The sequence below is a fragment of the Fistularia commersonii genome, chromosome 19 (assembly GCF_037954325.1).
Source record: "Fistularia commersonii isolate RoL2024-O1a breed Wild chromosome 19, RoL_Fcom_v1.0, whole genome shotgun sequence".
Lineage (NCBI taxonomy): Eukaryota > Metazoa > Chordata > Actinopteri > Syngnathiformes > Fistulariidae > Fistularia > Fistularia commersonii.
The window spans coordinates 13729207-13752234 of NC_141302.1; the positions used below are offsets into that span (position 1 = coordinate 13729207).

The window sequence follows — 23028 nt, forward strand, 5'->3', positions numbered from 1 at the left end:
GGTAATTCCACAAAACTTCCCTAAAATCACATCGAAAGGAAATGTTCTACTTTCCGCTTATGTCGGCGACATTGTGTTTCTGGAATGTACCACACAGAGATAATTGGTGGAGCAGTGATCATGTGATCAATGACACTCACAGACTCCTATCTGATTGGTCGATCACGTTCTGTCTCACTTAATAAAACTACAGATTAGATGCAGATTCTCTCCAGTGAAGGTGGAGGTTTCAACCAACATGACTCCTGTCTCTGTTGTTTTTCATGTGTCAAGTTTGCTGCTAGTGAGAACAGGTGAGCATCATATTTTTATTTTGTTTTCTTTTAACTTTGTTTTTCTTTCAAGTATCATCATGGATTCTGCACAGCTGAGGTTTTTATGTGTGTAACTTTAACTTTACATTTCTTTCTTTTCCATTTCCTCCTCAGCTCATATCACAGCTTCATCGTCGTCTTTACAGTATTTGTCCGTCAATGTTGGCGAAGACTTTATTTTGGAGTGTTTTGATGAAGAGTCTAAATTTCTGTCAATGTTTTACTGGTATAAACAACCTTTGGGACAAACACCAAATCCAATAGTTCAATTTGATAAACGTAGCTGGATATATTTTCAAAATGAATATAAAAATAAAAACAAACGGTTTAGACTTGACATTGATGCTGGCAGAAATCACTTAAATATCTTAGATGCACAAATTTCCGACTCAGCTACTTACTTCTGCACGGGGAGCTCATCAGATGCCTTTGAATTTCTGAACAGCATCATGGTCATTGTGAGGGATTCCAGTCCGAACGTCAACATTCCTGTCCTTGTCTCGCCATCTGGGACCCCCAATCCAAGAGGCTCTGTGCATCGGAAGTGTTCAGTCCAAACTGGGACTTGTGGTACAGGGCACAGTGTTTACTGGTTCAAAGACTCCGAGGAATCTCAACCGGGAATTATCTATACTCAAGAAGTCGGTGAGGATCAGTGTGAGAGCAAACCTGGGACCCAAACACACACCTGTTTCTACCACTTGTCGAAAGAGAATCTGGCCTCTCACACTGAGACCTACAGTTGTGCTGCTGCATCATGTGGACAGATACTGTTTGGAAAAGGGACAACTCAGGATCCACAAGGTAAGTAGATGAAAATTACAAGTAAGTAGTGATTATTCCAGTCCACTGAAGAAAATAAAACTGAAATCTCTTGATCTCACTGATCAAATCAGCAGAGGGCAATAACTTCAGGCTCTGGGATTCTGTGTTAAGAAGAGCTTTGACACTCATCACCATCCTGGTTATTGTCCTGAATTCCATTGACTTTATTATGTCCACGATGAGCAGCTCCTGGTGCAAAGGTAGGAGAAGATGTCACTTTTTTCACTTTTTTACTTCTGTTGATCAGAAGATGATGGAATGGAATTTCATCAAAATCTACTCAAAATATAGACTTTTCAGTTCTTTCAAATAAAATCCAACATAATTAATGTCCAATGATTGGATGTTATTTGTATGTTTGGAAGATGTGGGTTTTAGGTTAGTGTAAGATTTCAACTCAAAAACCCCATTCTTTTGACCCTTTAGTATTTCACACTAAATTTAAATCTGTGTTAAATCACCTGAGTTCTATGTGAACACATATCAACCAAAATATAAAATAATTCACATCTATTAATGAAACACCAATGTGGACTGATAATGTTGGTGTGTCCAGATCATCAGTATTGAAGTGATCATAACATGTGATCAACCAGTGAACCAGTGAAGACCAATATTCATTGTTCCCTTTCAAAGAAAATGCTGCTGAATCTTTAATTTGTCCTGCTGTTTTGTATGTTTTTTCCAATAAATACTGTGTATCAGGAGAACTGGTTGGTAACATTCAGAGTGGAAGAAAAGTTTGCCACCATCTTTGCCAACATTTCTCCTTTTTCTCTGTTTTCTTGTCCTGGCAAAACTCTGAAACTACGTCTACCGCTGCCTGGGGACCAAATGCAGAGGTAGGATATAATTTCCATATTTATGAAAAAATGGAGGCCCAACACAGGATGTCAAGAATATATTACACGTTGTTGTGAAAAGGCTGGGGTTTCAGGAAATGACGGGGTTTCAAGAGAAGATTTTGAAATTGAATCACACTCCAGTTGTTCGTGGGAGTGCTGGTCAAAGCATACAAAGCATGCAAAATATACAAAGATACTGGATTTAATTCCTACGTTTCATGTGTTTTCATCAGGTTCGCCAAGAGTCAGGGAACCTCCAAGCTTCTCAAAGGGATTCCAAGAAGGATGACACCTGGAGTGAATGTGTGTACCACAGTCTGAGGCAGTAGATCAGACTCAACGTGTGAAACATTGCTTTGTACTTTCAGCAATATAACATGATTTGTTTTCCATGCAAATAAACAACAACATGCAATTTTTTTTTTGACAAGTGATTTCAGGAATGGATTGTGCAAGACGTCATTGCGATATCTTAATCTATAAATGAAAAACAAGACATTTGCATTTGAGCTATTAGAAAAAGATGGTTTTTGGTCACCTGACTTCACAACTAACTATCAACATCCTGAACAACTTACCTTTCATTGATCAATCGGTACAGACACCATAGTTTAATCACAATTTCCGGTTTGAATTCAGAAAAAACTTCGAAACTGAAAAAAATTGATAGCACATCAAGTACATTCACACGAGGTTGCTACCGGGTTGCTTGAATCACATAAGAAAGTGAGCAGCATCAGTTTGTGAATATATATTTACAAATGGAAAAAAATAAAACCTTTTTATTTTCCGCTACCCCTTCAGACGACACCACAACGAATCAACATACTCCATCTAACTCTGTACCAATCTCTGCCTCTTCGTGGTCCACCTCTTCTTCCATTTCTTCCCTCCACTCGCTTTCATCTTCCTTATTCATTAGATTTAAAGTGTTGTATGTATGTGTGTGTTTCTGATATTTCATGTGACACTGTCACTTCACCTTGTGGTGTTTTTCAGTGTCACAAACAATTAGCACTTAGGAAATGACCAGATGGTTGGTAGGTGAAGGAAAGAACCAGCAATAGACACAGAACCACATTTACATTCCATTGACTTGAGAGGGCAGCAGTCGAAGGAGACGGAGAATAAATATAACTAGATTGAAGAAGGCTTGACCTGAGCCTGAAACGCACATAATGTTTATTTTTCATATTGCTTTCTTGTTGTCCATTTTACTTGTTTGAACATGATCAAAATCCTCAACACTTTCCTGCAGAGCTATTTTCATATCTGCAACTTTAGCTTTGCAACTCTTATGTGTTCAGGTTCATAGGCTCAGTAAGTGTCAGTCAGCCAAGTGTATCATGCTCTACAACTCCTTGCAGATAAGGAAACTTTAAAATTTGAAATTGATTTCTTCTTAACCCAAACCATTTTCTCCTCTGTCATTCAAAAAGACATACTGGTGTAAAAATGAAGTCTTTAATGGAAAGTTAAGCTGAAACCTTTCGAACAGAAAACCTCAACAAACAATATATTTCCTGTCTGTGAGGAGGGGCGGCGGTGGAGAGGGGACTGAGAAACCAGTTGGGCTGAACTCAGTGAAGAACTTGACCAAAGAAGGAACTTCAAAGTAACTGACTCTTTTTTTTCATTTCCTTCTCTTCTTATTACTGTGTGAAGAGTTTTTAAAAAGTGAATGAAATACACATCATTATAAAACGTGCTGCATGAACATCACTGATGTTGAATCTTCTCAGTGGTCCAGCAACAGTTTCCTCTCTTCATTTGGTTTGTGATGCATAATAACCTATGAAATCATAAGATGTCGTCGGCACAGGAGTGTTGGTTTATTATATGTTCTGACTGGCATGCTCTCATCTCTCAGAACATTCAAGAACATCTGCATCTTCATGAGAAATGACAGGAACCACGTCCATTTATTACATTACACTGGAATACAAACACTGATCTGACGTTTCCTCCCTCTGTCTTCTTGATCCTCTTGCCTTGACAACTGTTAGAGCAGCATAGTGGAGCTTCTCTGCTTCTTGCTGACCCTGTTCATTTCACCTTAAACACAAGAGTGTCATACAGTCATACATGTCATGACTGAAAATAGAAAATACTTCCTCAACAAATGTGATTTTTTGTCTTTTTCATCACTTCTTTGGATAGTGTAAGTTATATATTTCCCTCTTGTGCCCCTTTGTTGTCAAGTGGTAGTTAAAATGGCAGCAATACAACAGGAACATTACAGAAGCCAGTGCAAGAAGAGCTTCATGCTCATAACTGTCTTTGTAAATCTTTTTGAAAAGGTAAATGATTCATGGTGGTCTACCTGTGTGCTCCCACATCCTCTCTTAGAAGTTACCCTATGTTTCTGCCTTTTCTGAAAGCAAGTATTCAGCACAGCCATTTCCATCTTTTTCACAAAGTCCATCACCAAAACGCGTTCTGTGTTCCCATCCTGGATACGCTTCTTCATCAACTCTATTACCTGCACCAACATGCCCAGAAGCACACTGGCTGCTGACCTAAAGGAGAAGATCACTGAATCCTGGTGGATGCAACTAAGAGGCTTGAGGATGTGAACATGTCACTGATGACTATATCAACAAAAATAAATTAGTCGACTGATGGAGTGGGAACAGCCGTGCAACTGATGTTCGGCGAAAAGATGAACAGCAGTGGCCGGAAGAAGTGGAGCTCTGGAGAATGAGATCACGGAAAAAAGGAGCGAGAGATGCTTGATAACTGGACTCCAGAAAAGTATTAATATCAAGGAGGAAGTTCAAGCCGGATAGAGCAAATGAAGCTCTGGAGACTGGCAAGCAGATGCTCACAGCCCTGGCTGTTCTGAGATCAGCACAACAGATAAACTGTTCTCCAACAATCCAGTTGAGGTCTTCTGTCAGTGTCGGTGTAATAACATGGCTCAGATTGACAGGAAATATTCGACTCTACGAATGTGTTGACAATATCGTGTTTCTGGAATGTACCACACAGAGATGATTGGGGGAGCAGTGAACATGTGATTGTGATAATTTCACAGACTCTCGTCTGATTGGGCAATCGAATTTTGTCTTGCTTTGTAAAACTACTGATTTGACATAGATTCTCTGCAGTGAAGGTGGAGGTTTCAACCAGCATGAATCCTGTAACTGTTGTTTTTCATGTGACAATTTTGCTGCTGGTCAAAATAGGTGAGCGTCATATTTTTATTTTGTTTTCATCTTACTTTGTTTTTCTTTCAAATTTGGCCATGTGTTTTGACATGGTTGAGTTTAACATATCTGTATACTGAGGTTCATTTTGTTTTCTTCTGTTTCCTTCTCAGCTCACATGGCAGCTTCGTCATCGCCTCTCCAACAATTATCTGTTAATGTGGGTGAAGACATTGTTTTGGAGTGTTTCGATAAAGACTCTGATTATGTCAAAAACTATTACTGGTATAAACATACTCTGGGACAGAAACCAAAGCTCATGATTAATTTCACAAAAAATGGAATTTTAGAAGGCAAATTTAAAGATACACGCTTTGGACTTGACAGTAAAGCTGGCAGAAATACCTTCAAGATCTCAGAAGCAGAAATTTCAGACTCTGCCACTTACTTCTGCATGAAGCGCGAAACAAATGAAATGAAATTTTTAAACAGCACCCTGGTCAGAGTGTTGGACATCCGTCTGAAAGTCAGCCTTTCTGTTCTCCATTCACCATCTGGGACCCTCCAGCCAGGAGACTTTGTGAATCTGATGTGTTCAATCCAAACTCGGACTTGTGATACAGTACACAGTGTTTACTGGTTCAAACATTCAGAAGAATCGCATCCAGGAATTATTTACACTCAGAAAGTCAAAGAGAACCAGTGTGAGAGCAAAGCTGGGACCCAAAGACAAACCTGTTTGTATCACTTGTCAATAGAGAATCTGACTGTCTCTCACACTGGAACCTACCGTTGTGCTGTTGCATCATGTGGTTGGATACTTTTTGGAAACAATATAACTCTGAACGTACAAGGTAAGTAGAATACAATGATTTATTAGTTTATTACTCGTGAGTAGTGAATGTTCCAGTCTAAAGACAAAATAAAACTGATAGTCACTAAACTAAAAATCCCTGATTTGTCACTGTTCAAATCAGGGAAGGGAAAACACTTCACTTTTGAAGAATCTGTCTTCAGAGGAGCTCTGACACTCATCACCATCCTGGTTATTGTCCTGAATTCTACTTCCTATATAATGTCCAAGATAAGCAGCTTCTGGTGCAAAGGTAGGAGAAGTCTTGTGATCTTATTTTGTCTTATGATAACTTCTAATTCTGAAGAATGGAAAATGAAAATTTGTTAAAACCAGCTAAAATATAGATCCCTATTGATTTATTGAACACCAACAACATCACTGATCACCAATTGGATGCTTTCATGTTATATGCATGTTTGGAGGATGTGGGTTTTATGTTGGTGTAACGTCGAAACACAAAAACCCAAGTATGCATGTTGGTTGTCGTGGATATTCTAAATGACAGTCAACATTAGATGTCCCTACTTTGATTTTTTGATATCTTAACCTACAGTTAAATCTGTGTGAGGATCAGCTGGGTTCTATGTGTTTGCACATCAACCAAAATATAAGATAATTCACGTTTATGAATGAAACCACCAATGAGGACTGATAATGTTGGTGTGTCCAGATCATCAGTATTGAAGTGATCATAACATATTCAAGATCTATCAACTCCCATTTGATAACTTTCAACCAGTGAAGACCAATATTCGTTGTTCTTTGTCAAAGAAAATCCTGCTGAATCTTTATTTTAACCTGCTGTTTTGTGTGTTTTTTTCAATAAATATATCAGTAGAACTGGTTGGTAATATTCAGCCAGAGTGGAAGAAAAACAAAGTTCACCATTTTTCCCAACATCTCTCCTTTTTCTCTGTTTTCTTGTCCTGGTAAAACTCTGAAACTACGTCTACCGCTGCCTCGGGACCAAATGCAGAGGTAGGAAAATATATCCATATTAAATGTAAGAATGGAAGCACAACACAGGATGTAAAGAATATATTGCACATTGTTGTGAAAAGGCTGGGGTTTCAGGGAATGAGGGGCTTTAAGGAGAAGAGTTTAAAACCGAATCGCACCACAGTGTTTTTGGGAGTGCTGGTCAAAGCCACCTGCAAAATATACAAAGATACTGGATTTAATTCCTATGTTTCATGTGTTTTCATCAGGGTCGCCAAGAGTCAGGGAACCTCCAAGCTTCTCAAAGGGATTCCAAGGTGGGCACATCAAGAGCACAGAAGGATGACACCTGGAGTGAATGTGTGTACCACAGTCTGAGGCAGTAGATCAGACTCACCGTGTGAAATATTGCTTTGCACTTTCAACAATAAAACATGTCTCCTTGAGTGAAATGATTTGTTTTCTACACGAGCAAACAATTATTGGGAAACATTTTGGTATTTGACTGCAGTTTGTACCATCAAGGCGGTCGATGTTCTCACAGCTCGAACATGCAATAAAACCTCTCCTTTGCTTGCCACGTCTTGGTCTTGATTGTTCACCATAAACCAGAGGAAGACAGAATCTTTCATTTAACTGTGTAGTCACCACTGCAGAGTTGAAATGTCTGTCCTCTCCTGACAGGAAGTCTTTGTAGCGTTTTCATCTATAAAAGAAAGGCTTTGTAACTATTTGGTTCAGACGGTTAGAACAAGTTCTACAAGGTGGTCTTTGGTCACCTGACTTCACAACTATCAACATCCTGGCCAAGAAAACCAAACATCCTGCCTCTCATGAATCAATCAATCTGTACCAACGTCATAGATAGATAGATAGATAGATAGATAGATAGATAGATAGATAGATAGACAGATAGACAGATAGATAGATAGATAGATAGATAGATAGATAGATAGATAGATAGATAGATAGATAGATAGATAGATAGATGGATGTTGTGGTTCTTGTGCTGAGTGGAGATTTGACCTTCACCACCATCCTAGACTTTTTCCTGGCTTTTACTGTGTACAGACTCTACAAGACAAACAGCAGCCGACACATAGGTAGGATGAACTTTTGAATTTTATGTTAACTGTTCATTAGCTGATTAGAAGTCGTGTTATAAACAGAACTTTCTGATGTGCTCATTTCTGCAGTCAATGTCATGATTAAATAGCTGACAGTTCTCCACAAGACAATGTCAATGTCATCACTTGGAATGTCTTATCATGTAACTAATGGCATGGAAAGTAAGGTGTTCAACAAAAAAAGCTAAAAACAAAAAACAAAAACATTATGTCTTCATCGTGGTGCCAGTTAGTCTTAGTGAGCGGTAGCAAATGATCACATTGTCCTCGACATCCAGGTGTTAAAAGCAGGGAAAATGGGCAAGTATAAGGATTTAAGATCGACAAGGGCAGAGTTTCAATGGCTGGACATTTGAAACTGCAGCTCTCGTGGGATGATACTGGTCCAAAGAAGGATCAGTCCTAAACTGGCGTCACGGTCATGGGCGGCCACGATTCACTGATGAGCTTGAATTATTGAGGAAGTTATTGTAATTCTGGCTCTGATAAAAAGGTGCATCAGGGTTTGTTGCATTCAAGGCTGCAGAGCTCCTGAATAGTCAAGATGCCCAGTATAACAGGACGTATCCTTATGTGTCTTCAGTGGATACATATTCATACTTGAATGTGTATCTTATCAACTCTATTCACTTATGAATGCACGATCACATTTGTATCGCTGAATTTAAATCTTTGTTCATATTTTAATAACCAGACTCACAAAATGAATCTCTGTTAACGTCCACCCCGGATGCAGAGGTATGCTGTTTTTAATTCTATGTTCATGTTAAACTGTTTTTAATTGTTTTCTTGCAGCTTTATATTGTTTTTATATATACATGGATGACAATCCTCTGTTTTATGCTGGAGTGTGTGTATTCCAGTGTAAGGCAGTAAATGAGCATGGTTTGAATCATTTCTCATGAAGATGTAGTTGTTCTTGATGTTTGTCCTTTCTACAATCACAACAGCTGAACATTAGACATGTTGATGTCGAAATAAAGACCTTTCTTTATTTCACACGATCTGTTGATCGTTTCTAGGTGTTTTCATGAGTCGATCGTGCATCACAAACCCTGTGAAGAGAAGTAACTGTTGTGTTCACCACTGTGAATGTTCAACGTCAGTGACGAGTTATAATTTATTTACTTTTTAATCAGTGATCACATGATAATAAGAAGTGAAGGAAAAGAAAAAAGAAAAATTGCGAGTCGCTTGGACGTTCTCACCTTGATCAAACTTCTTCACTGAGTTCAGCCCAACGGGTTTCTCAGTCCCCTCTCCACCGCCACCCCCACTCACAAACAGGAAATATATGCGGCTTCTTTGACGGGGTTTTCTTCTCAGCTTGTTTGGCCTCAAGTGTCTTTTTAAGTTTTATATTTTAACACAATTATGTATGCTCGAACAAGCAAATTGTTGGGATTAAATGATTCATTTAGAATATAAACTGACAAAGTGGAACAAGGGGAATGAGTGATCCATGTTAACGGGACAGCTGACAGGAAGTTGCAACATCAATTATAAGGAAGTAAGAAGAGGACCTGCACCTGCATGTGTTAGAAAGGTGTTAGAATGGGGCAGGACATGTATGCAAGCTGTGTGACAGTGGTGAAGGGTGTTGTGAGTGTGACAAAGAAGAGCAAAGTGATGTTTGGACAAATTAGAGATCATCTCTGAGCCCCTTCTTGTTTGCTGTGGTGATGGACAGACTGACAGATGACGTCAAACAGGAATTTTCACGGACGATGATGTTTGCAGATGACACGGTGATCTGTTCTTAAGTGGGCAGCAAATGGAGGAAAATCTGGTGGAGGTAGAGTCATGCATTGCAGAGGAGAACAATCGAGGTTAGCTACAGGAAGACAGAAATCATTTATGTGAATGACAGGGATCCAGATTGGAATGGGTAGAGAAAGGTTTCAGTATTCATGTGTGATAAAAGTAAGAGTATCAGTCAGAATGAAATGAAAGGTGTAAAAGACGGGGGAGAGACCAGTGATAGTGTACGGTCGACAGATAGTGGCAACAAGGACAAAGACAGCAAGCACAGCTGGAGGTAGCAGAGATGAAGATGTTGAGTTTCTCTTAGGGAATGACCAGGATGGTGAGGATCAGGAATTAATCTATCAGAAGGACAATACATGCGAGATATTTTGGAGATAAAATCAGAGAGACCTGATTAAGATGGTTTGGATACATACAGAAAAGGGATAGTAAAGATATTGGCAAAAGGATTTTGAGGCAGGAACCGGCAAGCAGGAAGATTGAGAAGAATATTTATCAATGGAGTGAAAGGGAACATGAAGTTAGATGGTGAGAGAAAAGAGGATACAGATGACAACGGCAGAAGTTAGAAGTTGGTTTGCTGTAGCGACCCCTGAAGGGACCTGGTGAAAGAAAAAGTAGACAGTAACTACACGGCATGTTACTGCACAAAAAAGCTAATGGGGAGCCAGGACACCAGGCATGGAGATGTTATCTTCATCCATGAACAACCAGATGAGATAGCAAGCTCTGGAGACTGGCAAGCAGATGCTCACAGCCCTGGCTGTTCTGAGATCAGCACAAAAGATAAACTGTTCTCCAACAATCCAGTTGAGGTCTTCTGTCAGTGTCGCTGTAATAAAATGGCTCAGATTGACAGGAAATATTCTACTCTATGAACGTGTTGACAATATCGTGTTTCTGGAATGTACCACACAGAGACGATTGGGGGAGGAGTGAACATGTGATCGTGATAATTTCACAGACTCTCATCTGATTGGTTGTCTTGCTTTATAAAACTACTGATTCAATATAGATTCCCTGCAGTGAAGGTGGAGGTTTCAACCAGCATGAATCCTGTAACTGTTGTTTTTCATGTGTCAATTTTGCTACTGGTCGGAACAGGTGAGCATCATATTTTTCTTTTGTTTTCATCTTACTTTGTTTTTCTTTCATATTTGGCCACATGTCTTGACATGGCTGAGTTTAACATATCTGTATACTGAGGTTCATTTTGTTTTCTTCTGTTTCCTTCTCAGCTCACATGGCAGATTCGTCATCGTCTCTCCAACAATTATCTGTTAATGTGGGTGAAGACATTGTTTTGGAGTGTTTTGATAAAGACTCTGGATATATCAACAACTTTTACTGGTATAAACAAACTCTGGGACAGAAACCAAAGCTCATGATTAATGTCACAAAAAATGGACATTTAGAAGGCAAATTTAAAGATACACGCTTTGGAATTGACAGTAAAGCTGGCAGAAATACCTTCAAGATCTCAGAAGCAAAAATTTCAGACTCTGCAACTTACTTCTGCGTGAAGCACAAAACAAATAAAATAGAATTTTTAAACAGCACCCTGGTAAGAGTGTTGGACATCCATCTGAAAGTCAGCCTTTCTGTTCTCCATTCACCATCTGAGACCCTCCAGCCAGGAGACTCTGTGAATCTGATGTGCTCAATCCAAACTTCAACTTGTGATACAGGACACAGTGTTTACTGGTTCAAACATTCAGAAGAATCGCAATCAGGAATTATTTACACTCAGAAAGTCAAAGAGAACCAGTGTGAGAGCAAAGCTGGGACCCAAAGACAAACCTGTTTGTATCACTTGTCAAAAGAGAATCTGACTGTCTCTCACACTGGAACCTACCGTTGTGCTGTTGCATCATGTGGTTGGATACTTTTTGGAAATACTGTAACTCTGAACGTACAAGGTAAGTCGGATAAAATGATTTAATAGTTATGTATTTTAGTCATGTATTACGAGTGAGTAGTAAACATGACAGTTTGGTGAACAGAGAAGATAAAACTAAAATCTAATTTGTTTCAAAATGATAGAATCCAAAGGCAGAGTGAACTTGGTTCCTGTTCTGAGTGGAGGTTTGATCTTCACCACAATCCTGGATGTTTTCCTGATTGTTACCGTGTACAGACTGTACAAGACAAACATCAGCCGACACACAGGTGTGACAAACAGTCGATCTTTGACTTCTTTGTTCACTGTTCATGGTGCCGATGACAAGTTGTCTTATGAACAGAACTTGTTGATGTCCTCATTTCTGCAGTCAATGTCCTGACTTTTTAGCTGCAAACATCAGTGTCAGAGTAAGCTCAGTGGCAATTATTTTATGAGGTGATGCCAGTACTATCATTTGGAACGTCTTATCATGTATTAAATTAGTGGCATGTATATTGATGTGTTCAATGTTCACTTACTGTGTCTTCATCATGCCACTTGTATGTAGATGGGATATGATGGGTAGCCAGATAACAGGTTGTCCCAGAGTCAATGAATTAGTAGCAAGAAAAATTGGGAAGTGCAATGATTTGAGTTTGACAAGGGTAACATTTTGATTGACAGACAATTGGGTCAGACTATCTCTAAAACTGCAGCTCTTGAAGGGTGTTCTTGGTCTGCAATGGTAACTACCTATCAAAGTTGTCCAGTTGGTTCCTTGTGTCTCTTTAGTAGATACCACTGCATGCTGAAATAATTTCTTTCAGGGTACATTTTGTGATTTTTTTCAGTGATCAATTCAGTGTCATATTGAGTCGTGCAGCATGGTAACAGTTTGAGAAAACTTGATTTTTTAAATTTTTTTCTTGATCAGACTCAACAGTCAAATCTCCTTCCACTCCGATCCCGGATATAGAGGTATGTTGTTTTCATATCTAATGTTTATTTCACATAATTTGAAGCGGGACATAAGCAACATCAATGATCTACTTTAAAGAACAGAGGTTATAAAAGACGCCAATGAATAAGATGCTGTTCTTGTACTGGCTTCCATAATGTTCCTGATGTATTACTGCTATTTCAACTACAATGTGGCAACTGAGAAGTGGGAAATATCTGACACATACTATCTAAAGAACTGATTAAAATCAGTTAGTTAACTTTCAGATTCGTTGGGGGGACCACGTTTTAGTATCAGTAATGAAATATTTAATGATTGAAATTCTGTGTTTCATGTGAAATTTACAGGATCGCCAAGAAACAGAGAACCTCCACTATGCTGCTCTAAGAGTTGTGAAGGCAAGAGGACCAAGAAGACAGAGGGAGGAAACCTCAGATCAGTGTGTGTATTCCAGTGTAAAGCAGTAAAAGGACATGGTTCCAGTTATTTCATCATGGAGTTGCAGATGTTCTTGAATATTCTGGAAAATTGGAGCATGTCAGTCATCCAATGTTCAAACAATCAGACAATAAACCACCACTGCTGTGCCGACAACATCTGTTGGTCTTCTCTGGTTGTTTTAAGAAAAGGGGTTTCATGAGTTGATTGTGCATCAAGTATTTCTTCATCTTCTACATTTCCTCGTCATCACAAACCCCATGAAGAGAAGCAACCGTTGCACTCACAACAGTGAGGTTGAGGCGTCAGTGATGTTCATGCATCAAGGTTTTTCATGGTGTGTATTTTTATTCGCTTTTTAAACAACGGTCACACATTGAAAAGCAGTGAAAGGAAACAGAAAGAGTCAGAAACATTTTGAAATTCTCACTTTGGTCAAACTTCTTCACTGAGTTCAGCTTAACTGTTTCACAGTCCCCACTCCATCGCCGCCCACGCTCACAAACCGGAAAAATATGTTGCTTGTTTGTCAAGCTTATCTATTCATCTTGTTTCACCTTAATTCTCTTTGAAATACTATATTTAATACTATCACATCTGTTTGAATGAGCACAGAATTTTGGTTAAATGATGCATTGAAAATCTAAATTGACAAAGTGAAACGAGGTGACTGAGTGATCCATGTTGATGAGACTGCTGACAGGAAGCTGTCACAGCAGCTATAAGGAAGTAGGAGGGCCTGTAGCTGCAGGTTTTCCTTAATTTCATTTCCTTATTTAACTATTCAAATGTTTTTGCAATTTTATGTAGTGACCCCTGAGGGGAGCAGCTGAAAGTAGAGGAAGAAGATGGCTGTTCTTAGTTGGTGGAGCGATCTGTCTGGTTGATTCCGATAACAAATGAGACATGCATGCTAACTAGTTATGCGGCCCCTAATTCCAACTTCTTTGAGGGACAAGTGGTGTTCAGCCACACAAGATTGAGCAATGACAGGTCTTTGGTGCCCTTATATGTCCCGGGCTGCATGTGCACCACCCTGAGTAGATCACTGTGTGGCTCACCCTTTGCCGAGAGTCCTGGGTAACCCGCTGAACCCCACTTGCGATAGGAATGGGGTTTGCAATTATTTCCCATCAACAAGGAATGCTGGATGAGTTGGGATGGTGTAGAGAGGAGAAAGATAACTTGGAGAAAGCCGAGGAAAATGGAGCCACGTATGAATTCCTGGTCACTCCAAAAAAGAAATGCAGGTTGCAACCTGCGTCCAGACCTGATTCTTTGGTCCAAATCCTGCCAGTGTGTCTTGATCATGGAGCTGACAGTACCTTAGAAGAAAGCCAATGAGGAGGCATTTGAGAAACTTGGTTGCCCGAGTAGACTACTTGGGGTTGGAGGGCATTTGTGCATCCAGTGGAAGTGGGCTGCAGAGGCTTTGTAGCTAGTTCCACCCTTCAAGCCTACTAAAGGAGGTTCAAATCCCAGGAGAGGGTCGGCCAAAGACAATTAAAGAGTTTGAAACTACTGCTAAAAGAAGTGGTCAATGGCTTTGGCTGAAGCGGAGAGACACAGTATGGGGTTTCAAATGACCTCAAATGATTGTCCTCCAGGATGACGCATACTCAGGTCTGATCAGCCAGCAGTGGGCCAGATTCGGCTGAGGGCGGTTTGTGAACTAAGGGCCGAAACATCCTATGAGGCAGCGGAACACAAATAGTTAGATGTTGCATTGGAGGTGCCAGCTGGTCATCCCCCAATCCAACCCAGCCTAAGAAAACATCTCAATCCCCATCCAAGACGAAGTTCAAACAAACTGACCTGTCAAGATCCCTTCTACTCCATATATCTTCCTTTCAATACCATGACAACTTAACACCTGCTCCTAACTTTCTTCAACCTCCCCAACTGGTCTTCCTGGACAAACCGTATATCCACATTTTCTCTTGGCATTTCAACCAACTCTTGCCTTTCCTTTCTTCTCTCTGCTTCTGAACACGACCTCCTCCTCTCCTTCTTCTACTCACAGTAGCCCAATTTCCATTGGTACCCTGAGGGCGGGGAATTCGTACCAGTGGCAATTGTTGGCAATCTGGGCCTTGACAGATCTGGTATGAAAGTCGCAGGTGCTAGTTCACATTTACTATTGGCACAATTTTCACTCTGGTATTGTCAAAATCCAACCACACCCAAAGATCTCAAAACCCATCCATTGGACATCTCCGAGGGATTCGAACATCTAGTACCAGCAAGCATTCGTTCATGATTCAAATACTTTTTCCGAAGAGAAAAATGACACCATAATGTATATTTTCAGTATTAACATATGAAAGGGGATTTTGTTTCTGCTGCCATTCCTCAGAGTGCTGCACATCCTCCTCACACACTTGTGTGGGCTTGAACTTCTCTGTTACCCCCACAGCACACTGGAACAGTCTCACAGCTAACATACATGTCTTGCACCAGCCGTACTTCTTTTCCACGCCAGATTTCCTCACACAATACCAGAGTTCCTCTCTTTGCATCCTGTCTTATGGCATTTCTAGGTCAATGCAACTCTCTCTGGCCTTCCCTGTACTTCTGTATTGGCATTCTCAAAGCAAAAAATGAATCTGTAGTACTCTTTCTAGGCATGAAGTCATACTGCTGATCACAAATGCTGACTTCCTCTCTCAGTCTAGTTTCCACTACCCCTTCCTGTAACTTCATTGTGTGGCATGTCAACTTTATTCCTCTACAGTTGCCACAATTCTGCACATCCCCCTTATTCTTAAAAATGGGCACCATCACACTTTATCTCCATTCCTCAGGCATCTTCTCACTCGTTAAGATCCTGTTGAATAATCAAGTCAGAAACTCTACCGGTGCCTCTCCTAGACACTCGCATACCTCCACAGGTATATCATCAGGACCAACTGCCTTTCCACTCTTCATCCTCTTCAATGCCTTCCTCACTTCACTTTACTAATCTCTGACTACCCTGTAGTCTGCAATAGTCACCATTTCTACCCTTGCCTTGCTTTCATTTTCCGCATTCATCAGCTCTTTAAAGTACTCTTTCCATCTTCCCATCACTCTACTAGCATCTGTCATTACATTTGCCTCTCTATGCTTAATTCCCTGGACCTGCTGTCCATCCTTTCAAACTTTATCTTTCTGTTTTGCCAACCTGTAAAGATAATTCTCGCGTTCATTGCTGTCCAACCGAGCATACGAGTCATCCCACGTAACATAAAACCAAATGCAATTGGAATTTAATTCATCTATTCATTATGAAAGTTTGTAAAAGGAAAGTGCGGAGTTACAATCAAATGGAAAAGAGGGCAGGTTGGTTGCAACTTAGATCAACAGAAGGAATAAAATACAGTGTGCTCATAAGGAGAACGTTCCACAACTTCTGTGTCTGTGGGTAGAAGAAAGAAAGGAAACAAGATCCACATTAAGTGAAAGTGGGAGAAAACATAAACACATCAGTCAGCAACCCCAACACCCTCTCAGTATTTGAGCTCACAAGTCACATCTTATTGGTTTTAACAATACACCGTATCTAGCCCTGGACAGTAGCGACTCACCTCCCACACAGTAGGACACAACATATCCCCATGGCGTGCTGCACATCACGCGCCACCTTGAATGGTGTGTCTGGCATGATAGGACTAGCACATTTATTTTTCCAAAGAGAACATCAGACCTTCAATTTCTATCCCCTGTCTATTCCCCATCTTCTGATCCAGACTCTTGCTTCTCCTCGCTCTACCAGCAGACACAACTTCCTACTCGCCCATCTACAACCTGAAGTAGCCAGATTACAATCAGTATTCTTTAGGTTACGCAACAGATGGAAGCTGTTGTTAACTATGGCTCAAACTTTATTTCGGAAGGTTAGTCATAGACTTGATTTGCTTAGTTTGTTTTTCATTTTCATCCATTGCATGTGCTTCTTGACACAACTCTGCATTTATCAGGATTCGAGACTGACACAATAAGAACACTTATCAGTGTCCCCCTCGTGCTGCATTGTGCATTTCGGAAGAATGTTGTAGCAGAATGAAGCAAGGGAAAATATGAGGCCTAATATACTGCCTTTGCTTTTGCAGACTCCAAAAAGATTTGCCTTCAGCTGTGAAGTATTCATGTGTTATGTTGTCACTGTGCTGCCTGCATTTGGAAAAACAAATATCTGAAGATATCACTTCTCTGTTGCGATTGATTTTTGTTGGCTTATACAAGACATTTATTTCATGTTTTTTTTTTCAATCATGCTCATTTGCTTTAAGATGTAATTGTTCATAGTCACATGTTCATACAGTCTGTCATAGTGTAAACTATCTCATTGTTTATTATGTTCACTGTCTATTGAATAGTGTTAACTAACAGAGGAGGGAGGTGGCCATCGACACCACAGAGCTCCTCCAGCTTTCTTTTATTTTGGTGTAACAGCGTCATCTCACCTTGTGGTGGGTTTCAATGTCACAAACAATAAAGTGGAAAAAACACACAGGAAAAGACCAGATGGGTGTGAGATGAAGAGAAGAAAATGCAATAGCTTCAGAACCACAATGACATCCTGTTGAGTTGAGGGGCAGCAGAAGAGGGGGACGGAGAATAAACATCGCTGAAATGAAGAAGCAACGTTTGACTTGAGCCTGTATTTTTGTCTTGTTCTTCTGTTTGTTGTCCATTTCACTTGTGCAAACATGAGTAAAATCCTCGACACATTTCCTGCCGTGATATTATCAACTGCAGCTTTATCTTTGCAATTTTAGGTTCAGGGATCCAGATTTATAAATTCAGTATTTATAATTAATCAGCAAGTGTATTTTGATCTATGGTCTATCAATAGTCTTTCCTGCAGAAGTCCAATGAACATGGATCACTGCTTCACCTTGTTGACTTTGTCAATTTAGGTGTTCAGTGAATCATTCTTCACCAACTAATTGCTCTTTCAAATAAACAGACATGATACTGTAAACCTGTAGCATTTAAAAGAAAGTTAAGGTAAAGGAAGTTGAAAAGAAACAAGCCATATATATTTCCTCTTTTTGAGCAAGGCAATCAAGAAGTTTGACCAGGGTGAGGACTTCAGTGTCTCTGCCTTTCTTTTTCTTCTGGCGTGAATAAAAAACACACCATGAAAAAACTTCCTGTATGACATTTAAGACGTGAACCTTCACAGAGGTTACCGCAGCAGTTACTTCTCTTCATGGGGTTTGTGATGCATAATCAACTTATGAAACCATCAACAGTCAAGACCTTTACTAAAAACAGCCTGAGAAGACCAGCAGATAATGGCGGCACAGGAGTGGTGGTTTATTGTGTGTTCTGAAAGACATGCTCTTATGACTCTGAACATTGAAGAACATCTGCATCTTCATGATAAAATGATTGAAACCCTGTCCGTCTCATGTCTTACACTGGAATACACACACTGATCTGAAGTTTCCTCCCTCTGTCTTCTTGGTCCTCTTGCCTTCACAACTGTTAGAGCAGCATAGTGGAGGTTCTCTGTTTCTTGGCGATCCTGTGAAAATCAAATGAAACACAGGATTGCCATATATTTATATAGTTCATGACTGATATTGAAATGTAGTTCTGCCCTAAAAAAACTGAAATGTGATTTTATGTATGTCATTACTTCTTTGGATAATATGAGTCAGATATGAAATGTATGGAAACCAGTGCAAGAACAGCTTCATTTTTATTACCATCTTTTCTAATCTTTGTTCTTTAGAAGGTAAATCATTCATGGTGCTTATATCCTGCTTCAAAATATGTGGTATGAACATTGACTAGTAAAACAACATACCTCTGTGGCCGGGGTGGAGGGGGACAGAGATTTGCCTTGTGAGTCTCCTCATTGAAAAGGAAAAAGGCAGACTTTTCGAAATGTTATCGTTCATAGATTTGAAATGATTGTGAATTATTCATTGTAAAGAGTTCATAAAAGTTACAACGAAAGAGATCATTTCAACCTGAAGTGGTATCCGGAAGAACCAAAGTATGTTGTGATATCTGGGATCAAGATTTTTGCAGCAGATCCTGTAAAAGTAATTTACAGGTCTTTATAGATTGTTCTTGTTTGTCCAGCACATCCAGCAGATGCTTGATATGACTGATATCTGAGAGTTTGGAGGCTGACTCATCAAGAATCTGTCCAAAGTATCACACTAACTTCACCGACTCGTCTTCTGCTAGTGCGCCCTTGATCCCATGTGTTCTCCAGGTAAGCGAGGAACACGAACCCAGAATTCCATGTCACGTAAAAGAAAACATGATTCATCAGAGCAGGATACCTTTGTCCATCATTTGTTTGTCCAGATGTTGTTCTCAAATGCCCATATTTGGATTTTTGTGGGTGGACAGGAGTCAGCGTCAACATCCTGACTGGTCTCTGTCTATGCAACCATATTTGCAATGATACAAGAGTATTCTGAAACCTTTCTATCAGAACCAGAATTAATGTAACTTCCCCAACAATTTGAGCTCATCATGTTGCCACAATTCCACACCACATTCACAGCTGATAGTATTGCATCAAACATTCCCCCCAAACCTTTTTCCACCTGTTTTAACCTACTTGAACCCGTTTCTTTACCTATTTAAACACTCTATTGCTAGACCTTTTTTATCTCCATTCTTTTTTTAGTCTTATGCTTCCACTTGAGTCTGTCTCATTCACCCACATATCATCTTGTTGTGGAGAAAGTTCATGCCTTTCCTTTGCAGAGCATACATCCATCTGTGGAGATTTTCCTCCTCCTACTCCCTGCTCTCACTCAGACCAAAATGTTATCTTCAAACACCATGGTCTGTTGAGGTTCCGGTCTAACCTCACCTGGCAGCGTCTCCATCACAAATGCAAACTGAAGGGGCTCAGATCTGATCCCTGATGGAGTCCCTCTTACACCATGAATTTCTCTTTCACACCTACAGCACACCTCACCGCTGTCTTACAGCTCTCATACATGTCCTGCAAAGCCAACCACAGGGCCATTCCACAAAACTTCTGTAAAATCACTTTGATACAATATGATAGATCTACTTTCCGCATATGTCGGCGACATTGTGTTTCTGGAATGTACCGCACAGATATAATTGGTGGAGCAGTGATCATGTGATCAATGACACTCACAGACTCCTCTCTGATTGGTCGATCACGTTCTGTCTCGCTTAATAAAACTACAGATTAGATGCAGATTCCCTCCAGTGAAGGTGGAGGTTTCAACCAACATGACTCCTGTCTCTGTTGTTTTTCATGTGTCAAGTTTGCTGCTAGTGAGAACAGGTGAGCATCATATTTTTATTTTGTTTTCTTTCAACTTTCAATTATCACCATACATTCTGCATGGCTGAGGTTAATATATGTGTAAAATTAACTTTGCATTTCTTTCTTTTACATTTCCTCCTCAGCTCATATCACAGCTTCATCGTTGTCTTTACAGTATTTGTCCGTCAATGTTGGCGAAGACTTTATTTTGGAGTGTTTTAATGAAGGGTCTAAATATCTATCAAAGTTTTACTGGTATAAACAACCTTGGGGACAAACACCAAATTCTATAGCTGAATTAAAAAAAAAGGATAACTGGTCATATTTTCAAAATGAATATAAAAATAATAAACGGTTTAGACTTGACATTGAATCCGGCAGATATCACTTAAATATCTCAGATGCACAAATTTCCGACTCAGCTACTTACTTCTGCATGGGGAGCTCAAGAGATGCCTTTGAATTTCTGAACAGCATCATGGTCATTGTGAGGGATTCCAGTCCGAACGTCAACCTTTCTGTCCTTGTCTCGCCATCTGGGACCCCCAATCCAAGAGGCTCTGAGCATCGGAAGTGTTCAGTCCAAACTGGGACTTGTGGTACAGGGCACAGTGTTTACTGGTTCAAAGACTCCGAGGAATCTCAACCGGGAATTATCTATACTCAAGAAGTCGGTGAGGATCAGTGTGAGAGCAAACCTGGGAGCCAAACACACACCTGTTTCTACCACTTGTCGAAAGAGAATCTGGCCTCTCACACTGATACCTACAGTTGTGCTGTTGCATCATGTGGACAGATACTGTTTGGAAAAGGGACAACTCAGGATCCACAAGGTAAGTAGATGAAAATTAGTGTTTAGTGATTATTCCAGTCCGCTGAAGAAAATAAAACTGAAATCTCTTGATCTCACTGATCAAATCAGCAGAGGGCAATAACTTCAGGTTCTGGGATTCTGTGTTAAGAGGAGCTTTGACACTCATCACCATCCTGGTTATTGTCCTGAATTCCATTGACTTTATTATGTCCAAGATGAGCAGCTCCTGGTGCAAAGGTAGGAAAAGATGTTACATTTTTCACTTTTGTACTTCTGTTGATCAGAAGTGATGGAATGGAATTTCATCAAAATCTACTCAAAATATAGACTTTTCAGTTCTTTCAAATAAAATCCAACATAATCAATGTCCAATGATTGGATACTTTCATGTTATTTGTATGTTTGGAGGATGTGGATTTTCGGTTGGTGTAACATTTCAACTCAAAAACCCCATTCTTTTGACTCTTTAGTATTTCACACTAAATTTAAATCTGTGTTAAATCACCTGAGTTCTATGTGAACACATATCAACCAAAATATAAAATAATTCACGTCTATTAATGAAACACCAATGTGGACTGATAATGTTGGTGTGTCCAGATCATCAGTATTGAAGTGATCATAACATGTGATCAACCAGTGAACCAGTGAAGACCAATCTTTACTAATCTGAATCTTTACTTTGTTCTGCTGTTTTGCGTGTTTTTTCCAATAAATACTGTGTATCAGGAGAACTGGTTGGTAACATTCAGAGTGGAAGAAAAGTTTGCCACCATCTTTGCCAACATTTCTCCTTTTTCTCTGTTTTCATGTCCTGGCAAAACTCTGAAACTACGTCTAATGGCTGCCTGGGGACCAAATGCAGAGGTAGGATATAATTTCCATAATTAATGAAAAAATGGAGGCACAACACAGGATGTCAAGAATATATTACACGTTGTTGTGAAAAGGCTGGGGTTTCAGGAAATGACAGGGTTTCAAGAGAAGAGTTTGAAATTGAATCACACTCCAGTTGTTCATGGGAGTGCTGGTCAAAGCATACAAAGCATGCAAAATATACAAAGATACTGGATTTAATTCCTACGTTTCGGGTTTTTTCTACAGGGTCACCAAGAGTCAGGGAACCTCCAAGCTTCTCAAAGGGATTCCAAGAAGGATGACACCTGGAGTGAATGTGTGTACCACAGTCTGAGGCAGTAGATCAGACTCAACGTGTGAAACATTGCTTTGTACTTTCAGCAATATAACATGATTTGTTTTCCATGCAAATAAACAACAACATGCAATTTTTTTTTTTGACAAGTGATTTCAGGAATGGATTGTGCAAGTCGTCATTGCAGCATTTTAATCCACAAATGAAAAACAGGACCTTTTACATTCGAGCTGTTAGAAAAAGATGGTTTTTGGTCACCTGACTTCACAACTAACTATCAACATCCTGAACAACTTACCTTTCATTGATCAATCGGTACAGACGCCATAGTTAAATCACAATTTCTGGTTCGAATTCAGAAAAAAATTCAAAATTGAAAAATGTTGTTTTGGAGGTTGCTTGTATCACATAAAAAAGTGAGCAGCATCAATATGGGAATATATATTTACAAATGGAAAAAAAAAAACCTTTTATTTTCCGCTACTCCTTTCAGACGACACCACAACAAACCAACGTACTCCATCTAACTCTGTACCCTCTTCTTTCACACACCTACTAACTTCATGTCTGCGGTCGCTACTATCATAAATCTCCTCCTTGGTCTTCCTCTAGACCTCCTGCCTGACAGTTCCAACCACAGCATCCCTCTACCAATATATTCACTATCCCTATCTATGCGTGTCCAAACCATCTCAGT

The 23028-nt window shown here is 39.8% G+C and overlaps 4 protein-coding genes across 4 annotated transcripts; all 4 read left to right on the forward strand.

Annotated features, from left to right (window-relative positions):
• The first annotated feature begins 225 nt into the window (after nt 1–225).
• Nucleotides 226–1126, forward strand: LOC147223840 (uncharacterized). Its single transcript, XM_086166206.1, has 2 exons — nt 226–293; nt 429–1126. Exons 1-2 carry the CDS (start codon nt 239–241, stop codon nt 1124–1126), a joined length of 753 nt encoding a protein of 250 aa, XP_086022332.1. The 5' UTR covers nt 226–238.
• A 3965-nt stretch (nt 1127–5091) lies between these two features.
• On the forward strand, nt 5092–7496 carry LOC147223841 (uncharacterized). Its single transcript, XM_086166351.1, has 4 exons — nt 5092–5172; nt 5307–5987; nt 6111–6239; nt 7196–7496. Exons 1-4 carry the CDS (start codon nt 5118–5120, stop codon nt 7312–7314), a joined length of 984 nt encoding a protein of 327 aa, XP_086022477.1. The 5' UTR covers nt 5092–5117; the 3' UTR covers nt 7315–7496.
• Nucleotides 7497–10861: 3365 nt separating this feature from the next.
• On the forward strand, nt 10862–14761 carry LOC147223842 (uncharacterized). The gene is made up of 6 exons (XM_086166207.1): nt 10862–10926; nt 11061–11745; nt 11879–11991; nt 12639–12682; nt 13013–13063; nt 14711–14761. Exons 1-6 carry the CDS (start codon nt 10872–10874, stop codon nt 14759–14761), a joined length of 999 nt encoding a protein of 332 aa, XP_086022333.1. The 5' UTR covers nt 10862–10871.
• A 5547-nt stretch (nt 14762–20308) lies between these two features.
• Nucleotides 20309–22073, forward strand: LOC147223843 (uncharacterized). Its single transcript, XM_086166355.1, has 3 exons — nt 20309–20382; nt 20508–21197; nt 21287–22073. Exons 1-3 carry the CDS (start codon nt 20328–20330, stop codon nt 21466–21468), a joined length of 927 nt encoding a protein of 308 aa, XP_086022481.1. The 5' UTR covers nt 20309–20327; the 3' UTR covers nt 21469–22073.
• The last annotated feature ends 955 nt before the right edge of the window (nt 22074–23028 follow it).